Source organism: Acomys russatus, chromosome 6 (assembly GCF_903995435.1).
Source record: "Acomys russatus chromosome 6, mAcoRus1.1, whole genome shotgun sequence".
Lineage (NCBI taxonomy): Eukaryota > Metazoa > Chordata > Mammalia > Rodentia > Muridae > Acomys > Acomys russatus.
In genome coordinates this window covers 47,034,410-47,049,536 of record NC_067142.1, presented here as the reverse complement: position 1 = coordinate 47,049,536, position 15,127 = coordinate 47,034,410, and the positions used below count along the sequence as shown (strand labels likewise).

The following is a 15,127-nucleotide window of genomic DNA, read 5'->3' as shown; positions in this document are numbered from 1 at the left end:
CTATGTTAGAGACTAGTCAGCATAATGTACTTAAATCTCTTGTTGTAGAGTCCCACTGGAATTATGTAAAAATGGAAGTGAAGAACTGGGATTATAGGTAGTTTATATACCTGTTAAGATTTTAAAAACCATTAGATACGAGTGGTAAGTTAAAACTTTAAATTGTAGATGGATATACTTTTAACAATTGTTAGTTTAAAAATATTTCAAAGCCAATAATAATGTACATAGAGAAAAGGAGCAGACAGTGCAGAGGAAATAGGCATAACCACAGAAGAGAATTTCTGGTGCCTGTGGGAAAGAGTGAAGGTACAGCAGCCTGATTGGTTGGCTTGAGACACCTCTGTGGATTCTTTCCCCATTCTGTCCATAGACCCAGTTTGTGTGTAGTTGTCATTTTAGTTCTGGTGGTAGAAAGAAAAGGGATAAAGACCAGATAATGTCTGTTTTCTTAATGAGAAATGAACAAGATGGAATGTCTAGAGTCCCTGACAGATGTGGCAAAAGTTTAAGGGAAAAAGAAAAGCCATGCACTAGTTATTTAAAAGGCTAGAGATCAAAACTTCCAGCATTCTCTGTTAACCCGTGGGCTGCCAGGTGATAACCTGCTCTGGACACACATCTCACAAGGACTCTGTATCTGGATGGATCTGCATCTGCACCATTTCTCCCACTGTTCACCATGTTGCTTCAACCCCTACTCACTCTGATTTAGTTACCTTTCCTTACTCTCCAGCTAACTTACACACTTAGACTTTTAATGTTGTATTTAACTTTTGTACTTTCATGTCTATGTGAGGGAGGACAAACTTCCACAATTTTTTTTTTTGTTTGTTTGTTTTGTTTCGATTTTTTGAGACAGGGTTTCTCAGTGTAGCCCTGGCTATCCTAAAACTTACTCAGTAGACCAGGCTGGCCTCAATCTCACAGAGATCCACCTGCCTCTGGGTGTAGAGTGCAAGGATTAAAGATATGCTCCACCACTGCCAGGTGTTTTGTTTTGTTGTTGTTGTTGTTTTGATAAACTTCCAAATCTTGTCAAGAAAAGTGAAAGTTAAAACTTTACTTTTTGTTGCATTGTTTTCTAAATGAAAAAAATACTTTTTACATGGGGATTTGTGGTTATTAGAGACTAGTAAATTAGACCATTCTTGCATTTGAGCTTTATGAAGGTTTTAGGGACTCAATAAAATAATACTCAACTTACAGTAGACTTTACACAGAGTATTTGCTTCTTCATAGGCTTTTATTCTTATTATACAAGCCAATTCATAAGAATAGTCAGTTTCAAAAGCCCAAATAAAAATGCCAAGGGAAAAATGAGGAGTAAAAAAGCTAACACATAACTTGAAAGGGATTTTTAAAATGATGTAATGTTGACGTTATCCATCTCCTTTGTTCACTAATTATTTGCTAAGAACCCTAATGTTTCTGCAGTAAAATATTATCTCAGTTTATACAGCTAGTACTAAAAATGCTATTTACATGATTTTAGTGTATTTCCACCGCAAATTTGAATAGCCATGGCCACATTTAGTGTTTGCTAAAGGAATATAGATACTACCAAAAGTTAGCATTCACTGTGTAAAGGCTAGCCCTGAGATGCCGACATAGTGTACAATTACTCCATGTCTTCGTCTTCCATGTTGGTCTGCTCTGGGTCAAGCACCTCTCTTTCTGGTAGTAATCCATATTCATTTAGGAAAGACTCCACATCCCCAGCAAAAAATTCTTCAGCAAACTGTTCGGCAACACTAATGAAATTGCTTATGAGTTCCCCACCTTTGTATACAAGCAGGGTAGGGAGTACCTCTGATGAAAAGCGGTCCCCAGCTCCCGTATTAGAAGCTTTTATTTTACAGAATTTAACCATTGGGTACTCTGATGCAAGGCACTCTAAGCTGCTGTTGAGTGCATCGCAGCCCTTGACACCGTCTTCATAAATGTTGACGACGATTGTGGTGACCTTCTGCTCCTTTTCAATGGCCTCCAGGAACTGCTCCCCTGTTTCCAGCTCATACACAAAGCCATATCTAGGCCCGAAGCTCAGCTTCTGATGCATATCCTGCATGCACTGTCTACGGTATTTGCGAAGGCAGTCTTCATCTTCTTTGTCTTGATGAATTAGTTCATATTCCTGAATGCTCATCTGAGAATGCACGAGAAGAAATAACGGAGACAATTCGATCAGAAATGGCTCATCCTTAGATGCACCAAACTCATTCTCAAGTCTAGGAGTTTTTAATCTGTTGTCCTCTCTGTCTGGACTCCATCTTCCCTGCTTCTGACACAGCCTCCTCAAAGGTCGCTTTCAGGACCCCTTGCTCTACACTCCTCTTTTTAAAAATTCTGTTTTTATTTTCATGGCAATAAGTACTGTTGGGGCTTGTATTATATATTTGATGAACTAGCATTAGTTTTCAGGATAATGCTCAGTGTCAGCGATTATTTTTTTTCTGATTATGGGCACTCCTCAGATCTGCTGACTCAGAACCTGTAAGGGTGAGGCTGCGCCATCTGTGTTTTAACAAGCCTTCCAGGTTATTCTTAACTATTGGCTTAGTCAAAAGGGAGCGAACAATGTATCTTCCAAAATAGCCACATTCTGTTGTGGTTAGAACATCAAATTATCTTAATACTCTTTCGTAATATTGACTCCATTATTAATATATTTGATAGGCAATTAATCACCTCTGCCCCCAACTAATTAAAAAAATAATAGTCATAAAGGAGTGATGCAGCCTAGAGTCATACGGCTCACTGAAAGGTGTGGAACGGCTTCGCGCCTTGGAAGCTGGCGGCTGAGGAGGCACCAGGGCATCCTCACCTGTAGCATCATCTTCATTGTGTAAGCCTTGAACTGCAGCTGCTGTCACTTTCTTATTACTTGCTTCTGCCTCTTGTGTGTTTTCCTAACAGTCCCAATTCTTTTCCCCTGCTAATCTACCCTCCCTCCTTCTGTCTTCCTTCGTCTCTCCCCTCTCTTCTGATATAGTCTTGCATTGTAGTTCAGACTAGCCTGGAACTCAAGGTCCCCCTACCTCAACCTCCCAAGTGCTGGTATTACAGACGTGCCACCATGTCCAGGTCCCTTTTCTATTCTAATAGTTTTCCATGTTAACATTATTATCACAATTTAATTTGTTCTAGTCCTAAATTATAAAATGTTTGTGTAGTTCTTAAGTTGTCACCATAGTTCAATAGCAATAGTTGACATCAGAGCTCAATCAACCAAACCTCATGAATGTTGACTTGAAGATTCGTTTGTGCATTCATATCAGAAATTGTTCTGTTCATAGATCGAGACACATATTTAGGCATACAGACACATTTCTGAAGCTGAACCAGCACAAAATGTTTAATAACAACACCTCAGATTTGATTAAAGTATTTTAAAACAGCTTAAAAATTTATTTTTCCCTTCCTAATTTACTTAAAACAAATGAAGACTTTTTTTTTTTTTTTTACTTCCTCAGTTTGGAAAAGGTGATTGCCTCATCCATGTTGCTACTTCTGTCTTCTGGCCCTCCCAATGTTAGTCTAAAGATCACGGCCATGGCCTGAAGCCATGGGCCAAGGCATATTTCTGCTCATAGCCTCTTCACTTAGTGTACCATCAGTGTAAACCGATTTGATGGTAAATAATCCTCCAGAGTGAGTTTCCACAAATGAAAGATATAATTATTTCTTTCATTAGCATCATTATTCTTGTTATATAAACAGTATATGATATTTTTGAAGATTTAAAAATGTCTTGAAAGTATTAAAAAGGAAGTAAAAATACTGATATTCTTCCAAGTTAATATTCGGCTAATGTCCGCTGACGTTTTAGAAGGGGCACCTTTGCCTCTCCCTCTCTGTGACACAGACATGTACGTGTTTAACTAAGGTCCTTGCAACGCTGTCCTTTCACAGGTTGAGCTTCTGCTTATCCCATTCCTTCTCTTCCCCAGCAATCTCACTCTTCTGACCTATGGATATCCTCAACCTAGTGAACACCTCTGCACGTCTCTGCACACAGATGCTTCCTGTGCATATAAACATACAAGGGTGAAGGCACACAGCGGTGTCTGTTGTGGCCCTAGAAAATGGAAGAGCTCGCAGAATTTAAAGGTCCATATTTTGTTTTCTCGTTTTTGCAAATCTTTCTCCACAGCAGTTCATATATTCATAACCCACCCCTTCGGTTGCCACATGTGTTTCCTAGTACAGGAAACCTTTGTCACAGACTCACTCTATACTGCAATGGAGCAGCGCCTAACACTCTGCAGTGAGTGCCTTGAGTGAGTGAGACTAGGACATGCAGAACTCGTGACTGATCTTCGCTTCTCTTACCTTCCTGCTGACTCTGTCTCTGGAGTCTTTGTCATCTCGGCTCTGAGGAGAAGACATTTGTCTGAGGACCTCCTTCTTGCTGGGTGGAATTGAATCACTATCTTCACTTTCTAATTTAAACTTTCTCCAATCATGTATTACTCCTTTGGGTCCTGAAATACAAATTTTAAATGTGTTGTTTACACAATTGAAATTTCTATAAGTGTGGCCATGAGAGAATTTGTCATCTCCGGCATCAGGAACAAACACACTTATTAGGCTAAAAATTTTTTTTCTGACTTGTTGATGAAAATAATCTCTAAGATTAACTTTATTAACTGGCAAAAACTGTGCTACATCTGTAATAGTGAGAATATAAATTATGTGCTTTGAGCTATTTACAAAAGTTTAGAAGCAAAATATTTAAAAATTGGAATGTATAAAAGCAACCAGAATTTTAGAAAAACAGCACTCACTACACGAGAAAGAAGCTTTTGTAGTAACTGAGCATTGGCAGTACACTGTTAAAGGAAATTGGAGTAATTGGAAGAGCAGCAATAACAATGGCACATAAACACAACATGTGGAAAACAGTATCTGACATCAGTTAATGAAACTAAAGTGACGACTACTGGTACCTAACCAGCCAATTTCTTCTAAGAGCCTAATGCTCTCATTGCTGGAATGCAGAAAATAGGGTTTTTAGGTTTAAGAAAATCCAAGTAGAGGACCAGGGATCTCACTCATTTGTAGAGTGCTTTCCTTATATGCATGAGGCATGGCCACACTGCACAGAAAATTCAGTGAAATCACCTATTTGGAACTACAATATTTGGTTCTTGAGAAACAATGGTTTGACAAGGGTCTAAACTTCTTGCAAGCATACAACATTAATAGAGTTATCCATTCTAAGGCAGACTCTTTAAGCTTTAGCATATTCTATATTAGGGTGTATTCTTTCTCCATCACATTGTATCTCATATTGTATACTAATTTATAATCTAGATTATACACATTAATATAAAGTTATTACATCTGCTTTCATTAATTATATTCAGGCAACCACTTTGTTATTTTTCTATGTTCCTTTAGAAGAACAGCAAGTGCTTTTAACCACGGAACCATCTCTCCACCCCACGAGTCGCTACCCCTTCCACCTCCTTTTCTTTTAAATATAGAGCACAGTATATTGTTATGAATACATATACAATTCAGTTGTTACTGATAGGTGGTATTGCTTCCTCACTTTTTCTATTACATGTTATGTTGAATTAAGCATCTTATAATCAATTTTTCCCTATTTGTCAAGTATAAGTGAAATTACTTGGTGGAAGGACATGCCTCTCCGGTCCTGGTTGTGAATGTGCTAACCGCTCTTGCAGAGATTAAACCAGTTTGATTTGTGCTCTTCCCGGTGCTTCATTCAGAAAATGTTTTAAATTTATAGTTTTTCTACTACTGCAGAAAGAAAAATGCATCTCACCAAAGTTATGTTTATGTCATTTTAAGCTTATGCTTCTCTGTGAATCTTTTGCCCATGGTGATGGTTAATATTGGTCATCAGTTTGATACGATCTATAATCACTTGCGAAATAAGCCTCTAAGCATGTCTGTGAGGGTTTATTTAGCTAGGATAATTGAGGTGGGAAGACCAACCTTAACTGTGGGAATCGCTTCTCCATGGTCTGAGGTCCTGGAGAAAGTTAACTAAGCACTAGCACTCATCTGCCTCTGCTTCCTGGCTGTGTATGGATACAATGGTCCAGCTGCCTCAGGCACCCAATGCCTTCCCCACCTGGTCGCACTGTGTCTGGAACAGTGCACAAACACGAAGCCTTCCTTCCTTAAGTTGCTTTTGTCTGCATATTTTATCACAGCAACATAGAAACACACCAACTAATACATCCATTACTCTGTTTGGTTGCTGTTTTATTCCTTATTATTTGTAGAAACTCTTAATATATATTAAAACATTAATTTGTTGTCTATTGGATGCGAATGTTTCTCCCAAGTATGCAAAATTTTTCTCTTAATATTTTCTTCTGATAACTTTTACTAGACAATGAGCATTTTCTTTGTTTCTTCCCTTTTACCTTTCTATGTAACTTATTTTTCTTTCCCTCATCTTTCTTTCTTTACTGCCTTCCCTCCTTTCCTCCTCCCATAGTTTCCTGCTTCTTTCCAGCAAATGTATCTATAATTTCATTGTATAGTGCATACTTACAAAGATACTCTTACCATAGCTATTATTAAGTGGATTTACATATATTTATCCTGGTACTAGTGTGAATTCATTCAAACCTGTGGCTAAATTTAAAGGTTCCAGTCTATGTGTACGGACATGGAAAGTAAAAGTCACAACGATTCTGTAGACTCAAAAGGATTCAGAACTTAAAACCTAAGTCATTGTACTTAACATTAAAGCTTTTGGTTAGTGACATGTAAATAGGCACATACAATTCAAGAAGTTAAGAATAGCCCCTTAATGAAACGATGTTTTGGTTTTTCTGGAGGTGGATTGAAATCCACTTGATTCAACCATCCGTTTTCATCCTTTTTCATTCAAAAAGCTGTAATTGTTACTTACTTTTGATCACACACACACACACACACACACACACACACACACACACACACACACGGAAAATCTGTACCGGGTACAGACAGGAGGATGGAGAAAATAGAAAAGGCCTTGCTTCAATTGTACATAGAGGAGTCTTAGGATAACTGGGTAGCAGGAAATTATCAAGAATTTATGTTTTTTTCTAACTCTTTGATACTGAAATAGCAAATAACTAATCTTAAGTCCTTTCATTTAAGCTCATTTATTTAGTTAAATATTTTAAAATTTACTCTTCCTGATTAGATGAAGATATTGCTTAAATTCAATAATTCTATAAGAACAGCAAATATTCTAGACTTAATCTTACTTTAAGAATTACGTTTCTCTGCACTTTAGTTACCTGTGTGTGTGGCCTGTCCTTCGAAGTCTTCTTCTATGCTTTGGCTTTGGGCTTCTTCCATTTTGAGGGCTTGGACTTGGTGTAATCTGTATGATGAACATAGAAGCAATGAGGCAGATAAGCTCCGGAACACACGTGCAAGCACATACACATCCTTAAGCACGTGCTCATGCATTTATAACCCCATGATGTCACCCTGTGGGTTAAGGGTTATCACTGTGGGAAAGGGCATTTTAAATCGTTCTGTCTGCATTGTTAGACGACATAAATTTAGCAGGCGCTACTAACGATGTTTGTGTAGTTTTGGTTTGTCGTACAGAGGTTCGTGTTACCATTTGGGGTTTATACACTTGGTGTTCACTATTGATGAATAAATTCTTATTTTTATTACTATTCGTTAAAAGATTTTTTTTTATCAAACTCTACAGCAATATCTCATATAACGGAAAATTCTAATTAATTGCATGTTTACTACTGTCTTAGTTGGTGTTCTATTGGTGAGGAGACACCATGACCAAGGCAACACTTATAATGCAAAATCACTTAATTGGGTGGTAGCTTACAGTGCCAGATGTTTAGTCCATTATCATCCAGGCTGAGAGCATGGCAGCATGCAGGCTGAGAACTACATCCTGATCCACAGGCAGAGAGATAAAGAACCTGGGCCTGGCATGGGCTTTTGAAACCTTAAAGCCCACTCATACTGACACATTCCTTCCAACAAAGCCACAGGTACTTCAGCAAAGCCACATCTCCTAATTGCTCTGATCTTTCTTAAATAGTGCCCTTCACTCCCTGCGGACTAAGCCTTCAAATATACGAATGAGCATTGGGGGTCATTCTTATTCAAACCACCACACTTACTATTAGCATTTGGTACAGGGCATTCATTTGTCAAGTACCTCATGTGACAAATTCATTTAATGCTCTCATAACCACATGTGGTATGTCAATTACTAATTACAACTGTGGAAGCTGAGAGATGGAGAACTTCAATTATTTGTCATACAATGTTTGTTTGGCCTTGGAATCTACTGTTATCCATCACACTATTTATTAAAGTAACTAACTTGGGCTTCCCCCCCACCCATGATTTGGAAAATACACTGTATGAATTACTATTGAAAAAAAGATGGCCCAAGGAACATTGGTAATCAGTATTTAACACTGAAACATCTTTCCGTGCTAAAGAGCAAGTTTTGATGAAATGATTGCCCACCAAACAAATGAAAGCAGATAGAAAGTATGAATATATTTTTTCTCCTCTTGTAATTTTGAGAAGGTAAAATTCTATGGGGACCTCATGGTCATTTACTTCTTTACACTTAGTTCACAGTAAAATTCAATTTGCTTATTAAATTATCTTTCAATTATCTGGAAAATTTGGCTACTGTACACACTGGTTTGTCCCTAAGGAATCCATGTAGTTGTGATTTCCCTGAAACTTCCCTTGGGGAGGCGATATACCACTGGATAGACCAAATGTCTTTACCTTTTTTCTTTGCCCCTTTCAAAGTCAGTTTTAAACACTGATATTATCCAGTCTGTACTTTAATTCCTTCCTATTTTTTTGTTGATTCATACTTCGATTTTAGAGTTGGTTTCTTTAGTGCTTGTCTAGACTCCTTTTGTGCCTTGACTTGTGGTGACAATATTTGGGCTGATCCTAGAATTCTGTTTCTTTTATTATAATCCCTTACAGAATCATCTGAGATCAAAATCATTGCCTCCCAGCTTTCTCATTTGAACAGGAAAAGGCTTTTAAGTAAGCTGTTAAGGGAAAACCAACCCATTCTATAATACGTACACAATTATAAGTATAATTAAGAATAGTGAATTTGTAATAATGTACGGAGAAGCTGTTGGTGTACAAGACTCTATAGGCTGTGCAATTTCTGTACATTACAAATACTAAAGATTTATTTAGCTATTTAAAAAATGAACTGTGAAGGTGAATGTATTTATTAAACAAAAAGAGTAACAGGAAAAGAATAAAAATGAAATGGAAATAAGTCAATACTGCTTTCTTAAGAAAAGTAATTTAATGACTCCAATTATTTAAGACCATTTTTATTTCTAAAGGAACATGAATGGTTTTTGCTTCAAAGTAAAAGCAAAGAACAAAGAACTTGAAACATAGTTGATTATTTCAATAGCCGCTTAATCTCTAGAAAAATGGTAACTTAATTAGCCTTTACTTCTGTAAGAGTAGATTATTACTTTGGCTAGCTACAATTCTAAATAAATAGAAATAAAGCTAAGAACATTTAAAATAATTGTGTTTCAAGTGGTGAAGAGACAAAACCATAGCTCCTTTCTCAGTTTATTTTTTTAATAGCTTAGTTGTCAATCTCATAGAGAAAAAATTCTATTCATTTTTAGGCAAGCACATAGGCTGATTTTATCAAATATCTTTGTTAAAAAGATAATCCAATTAATTAGGTCATACTTGCCTCTTGATTGCATCAATGTGTGCCTAGAATAGAATGTGTCAGACACTTCTCCCGGCTCTGGAGTTCATTTTAAAAATATGTCAGTAAGGTTCTCATTAATGCGAATTTGACGGCCTCCCTTTGAGTTAAGGTATAAAAATTAACAAAATTTGGTACGGTTTACTGCCAGGAAAAGGAGTAAACAAATTAAAAGAAAAATATTGAAGGGGCTGGAGAGATGGCTCAGAGGTTAAGAGCACTGAATGCTCTTCCAAAGGTCCTGAGTTCAATTCCCAGCAACCACATGGTGGCTCACAACCATCTATAATGTGATCTGATGCCTGCTTCTGGTGTGCGGGTGTACATGCAAGCAAACAACTGTATAATTAATAAATACATAAATATTTAAAAATAAAAGAAAAATATTGAAATATGAAAATGTTTGTTTCTAATTCATGGTATCTATAGTAGACAGTGTAAACAGAATATTATTTAATATTGATAGGTTTTTATCTACTACAATTTTAGTAATTCCCCCTCTAACCACATTTCTCTGAAACTTGCTGGTTATCCCAAATAATTTATCTTAATACATTTACATTAGTACCATATAAGCAATTGCATTAGTATTAAAAAATAATACAGATCTGGACACACAGAAAATAAATATTTTCTAAACAAGACCTGTGCAGTGGGAAATATCACAAAGCTTTCCCCCTAGATAAGGAGCTACTGGCAATTAATGCCTGCCAAGACAGGGAACAATTAGTCTTCTATAGGGACAAGTCCCTTGATATAGATCACTAAATTGACTCAGTAGGTTCTGTGTATCTATCTCTCTATCAGGTATCTCTATCTATCAATCTATAATCTATCTATCTAATCTTCTATCTATGATCTATCTATGATCTATCTATAATCTATCTATCTATCTATCTATCTATCTATCTATCTATCTATCTATCACAATTATAGAAGAAGAAGTCATGAAGCTGAAAAGGAATGGTGGGGGCATAAGAGGAACTGGAGAGGAGAGAGTGTGGGGTTGAAATGATATAAATGCAGTAATCATGTGTAAAAAGTCTCAAAAATAATAAAAATGATTTTAAAAAGAAAATAAGAAAAGACATGTTTTATGTGCCTGATGTAGAAAATAAAATGTACTTTAAACTATTGTTAATTAAAAAAAAAAATCAACATTTGAGCCAGGCAGTAAAGACACACACCTTCTTTGAAGCCAGCCTGGTTTTCAGAGTGAGTTCCAGGACAACTAGGGCTACATAGAGAAACCGTGTCTTGGAAAAACAAAACAACAACAGCAAAAATCAGCATTTAGGGGTCTGGGAAGATGGCTCAGTGGATAAGAGCACAGTCTGTTCTTCCAGAGGTTCTGAGTTCAATTCCCAGCAACCACGTGGTGGCTCACTAGCATCTATACAGAGATCTGATGCCCTCTTCTGGCCTGCAGGTGTATGTGTACATGCAGATAGACCACTCATACATAAAACAAATTCTTAAAAGCCACTGGGCAAAATGCCCTCCTTTCTACCGCACACAGAATTCTGCCTAAAAATGGGCAAGCTTGGATGCAGGCAGAGTCAACAGCCAAACTCTGCCAAGACAGGGTAAGCAAGTCCTCAGTAGTTCCTGCCTCACAAATATGTCTGTCAGATATATTGGGCCAGAAGGCTGAAGATGATGCTCCAACGTTATAGAGAGTTTTGGGTGACTGTTCAGGTAGCAAACTGTCTCTGCCATCTTCTCATTTGGGAAGCTACTAAACTGTACTCCCTGTCTACTCAGGTAATCAATTTGATTCCTTCTCAAGTCTCTGATGGAGATGAAGACCAGATAGTTTAGTTTTACAGTTAAGCTTAGTTGTTTAGGGGTTAAGATGTTTTTAGGTCTAGATAGATGTTTTAAGTTGATAATGACAAGATATGATAGATATTGATTTACATTCAGAATTTTAGACCAAAGATAGGAAAGATGTTTTCTTCAAGGCTGTCAAATACAAATGGCCAAATCACTAAGAATGTAACATTTATATAATTTCTAATTGTGTCATGGTTCTTCTTGCTATAAGTAGTTTATTGTATATATGTATAATAATATAAATGTATATGTAAAAAAAAATGTTTAATAAAAAATTTCACTGAAAATTCAGCATTTGGAGGCTGGAGAGATGGCTCAGAGGTTAAGAGCACTGTCTGCTCTTCTAAAGGTTATGAGATCAATTCCCAGCAACCACATAGTGGCTCACAACCATCTACAATGAGATCTGGTGCCCTCTTCTGGCATGGAGGTATACTTGCAGGCAGAACACTATACATAATAAATAAGTAAATAAATAAATCTTTTAAAAATATGCATTTGGCTTGAAACGATGTAATGAATATTGGTTAAAAGTTACACACCTACTTTAAATAGAGGATTTTAAATAACAATGATATTATTATAAGCCTTTGGATGACAAGGAGAATGATAAGGAGTTTTGTGACTGGAAATAGATATTAAAATGGAACAAGAAGACAGAAAAGAAAATAACCCACCTTCATCAAGATTTACTGTCTGAGCCGGGCGTGGTGGCTCACGCCTTTAATCCCAGCACTCGGGAGGCAGAGGCAGGCAGATCGCTGTGAGTTCGAGGCCAGCCTGGTCTACAAAGTGAGTCCAGGATGGCCAAGGCTACACAGAGAAACCCTCTCTCGAAAAACCAAAACAAACAAACAAACAAACAAACAAAAAAGATTTACTGTCTGAAAGAATTACTGTGTTTTTCATCTTAGCGAGATATAAAAATCTGTGACCCTGCTTATTTTTAATATTGGGCTGTTATAATACTGTTTGTTTGTTTGTTTGCTTGTTTGTTTTGAGACAGGAACTTACGCATTCCAGAACTTAATACGTAGCTGAGAATTATCTTAAACTTTTCATATGTCTGTTTTATTTCCCTGAATGCCTTAACTACAAGCATGTGCTACTACACCTGGTGTATGAATTGAGAGCAGGGCTTCCTGCACAGTAGGCAAGCACTCTATTGACTTAACTATAGCCCCTATTTTTCAATTAATAAAAAAACCTAAAACGTATTAAATAACTGCTATAGAAGCAAAGAACTACCTCTGTCTGTCCATCTCTTTGTTTGTCTGTTAGTTTAGGTCTTTGTGGTGTATGTGTGCACATCAAAGGGAGTGCACTGGTTTGTATAGGTTACACGTGTGAAGGCACAAGTTGACATTGGACTGTCTTTCTTAATTGTTTCAATTGCTTAATGAACCCTGGGCATTGGTCTGTCTCTGCCCACCCTCGCCCACTGCTCAAATTATAGACACCCATCACCACTGCTAGCTTTTTGATTAACTGTGTGCTAGGGATTTGAACTCATGTCTTTATACTTGTGCAGCAAGTATTTTACCCACGGATCTCTCCAGTCCTTGAGGAGCTGTTATTTTGTAAGATGGCTGAAGCTAGCAAAAGTACTAGGTGAATAAAATCCATAACTTCTCCTTCTTTCCCCTTTCCTGTGTTCTGTAAGAGTCACGCTGCATCCGATCACCCTTGCCGCTCACCCTGCTCCGCCTTTTCCCATCGTCACTCGTATATCTCCTATGTGGCAGCTTTGCTGTTCCAAGGTGACTGTGAGCTAATCTGATCAACTAAGCCAGGCTAATGTTCTCACCGATATTAATGTGTTCATTGAGATATGTAACCCCTGCCACAAACGTCTTTGCCAGTGTCAGACCGGGCTCCCATAGAACACATTTTGTATTTCTTCTTAGTAAAACAAGTTATTTGTTAACTGGATGTGAGATAGGCCTGACAACACCATGTCAGGTCATATAAGAACTGCTAGGTCTATGAAGAACTCTTCTTTCAAAGTGTAAAGATGGAGGCAATTATTCCCCAAAGCCATGTTTTCTTCCTTTTACCACTCCATCCCACTGTATTGACCCTGTATTTGGAGGAGGAGTAGGGATAGCTGAAAGTGTGCCCTTAGGCCAGTGTCATTACAGAGGAAACTTTATGCCTCATCTCTGTGACTTTCTTATAATTACCCTCTGGTTTGTCTGTATCTTTTCCTCAGAAGGAGTCCTTGACTTCCTGTGGACCATGAACTTAAATGCTCTGAATGGCAGTAGACACATCGTGTAGCACTTGGACACTTAGATCTAAGCTCAGCTCTGCCAACCCTTAGCCGTACGACCTTAGGCAATTCCCTAAAACTCGATTTGCTTGAGCTTTTCATTTGTAAAACTGACAGTAATAATTCAAATTCTTAAAATACTTCAAAAAGTCTATGAAATTAAGTACTAGAAATTATGAAACGTGTGTGGTGTTTCGTATCAGCCAGTTTACAAGCTCTGAATAAAAACTCACTTTTAAAATAGTGAATAATCAAAATGAAGCTTAAATATTTAAATTTAATAATTTATATAGCCAAATCAAAATTTTATTTAAGAGACAATACATATATGCTCTGCTAATTCAAAATCATCTCTCACATCAAAGATCCTGTGTGCATGCATACATACATACATCCATCACATATCACACGGCTTATCCCTCAACTATTTTATATGCTCCTATTTCATTACTGACTGGTGCTTTATAATGGTACTTTGATTTATATTTCATAAGGAATATTTGCTGCAAGGCATTTAAGAACATACAAAATAAGGAGATTATTAATCTTGAATTGTGAAATACAGTGTAATAAAACATTCATGAAATCGCACAGAGGAAATAGGAATGTTGATTTAAGTGGGGTGGGACATACTTATTCTCTAGCGAACTGACTTCCTTCCTTACAATTTTGCTAATTTTCAAATGATTGGTTTTCTTTTCTGTGTTTATGTCATGGTGCCACATATAGCTACCGTTTATACTCTCCCCTACATTTCAGTTCACTAAGGAAATATAGGGCTTTTCCTAGAAAGTAAAGACAACCCAGGATTTCTCTTACCATCACTAGTTATCCTAGTTGTTAACTTGGAGATGCATCAGTTTTTACACTTCATAATTATCTTAACAAGAGTTTTCTTTAAAGATAAATTACTAGAAGCGTTAGTGGAATGTATGACAGTCTTTTTTTTTGTTGTTGTTGTTTTGTTTTGTTTTTCGAGACAGGGTTTCTCTGTGTAGCCTTGGCCATCCTGGACTCACTTTGTAGACCAGGCTGGCCTCGAACTCACATCGATCTGCCTGCTTCTGCCTCCCGAGTGCTGGGATTAAAGGCGTGCGCCACCACGCCCGGCTCATGACAGTCTTTAAAACAATGACAATGACTAAAAACACTGAGCTGAGCTACTGGTGGGAATTCAATTACTAATGTGCGCTTCTTTGCATATAACTCACACTCTTAGCTAATTCACTTCCACTCTCCCACAGACTCTGATACAGTTCATGACAACTGAT

The 15,127-nt window shown here is 37.2% G+C and overlaps 1 protein-coding gene across 1 annotated transcript; it reads right to left on the bottom strand.

Moving 5' to 3' along the window:
- Positions 1 to 1,232: 1,232 nt before the first annotated feature.
- On the bottom strand, positions 1,233 to 7,357 carry Pdc (phosducin). Its single transcript, XM_051148244.1, has 3 exons — positions 7,278 to 7,357; positions 4,336 to 4,487; positions 1,233 to 2,149 (listed from the first exon to the last, which is right to left on the bottom strand). Exons 1-3 carry the CDS (start codon positions 7,336 to 7,338, stop codon positions 1,622 to 1,624), a joined length of 741 nt encoding a protein of 246 aa, XP_051004201.1. The 5' UTR covers positions 7,339 to 7,357; the 3' UTR covers positions 1,233 to 1,621.
- Between the last annotated feature and the right edge of the window lie 7,770 nt (positions 7,358 to 15,127).

What these genes read in the sequence shown, in the direction of transcription:
- Pdc (XM_051148244.1), bottom strand. Translation starts at nt 7,338, where the DNA reads ATGGAAGAAGCCCAAAGCCAAAGCATAGAAGAAGACTTCGAAGGACAG. An exon ending in AGGACAGGCCACACACACAG is followed by an intron (nt 4,488 to 7,277) that starts GTAACTAAAGTG and finishes TTTGTATTTCAG; the next exon opens with GACCCAAAGGAGTAATACAT. An exon ending in GAGACAGAGTCAGCAGGAAG is followed by an intron (nt 2,150 to 4,335) that starts GTAAGAGAAGCG and finishes GTGCATTCTCAG; the next exon opens with ATGAGCATTCAGGAATATGA.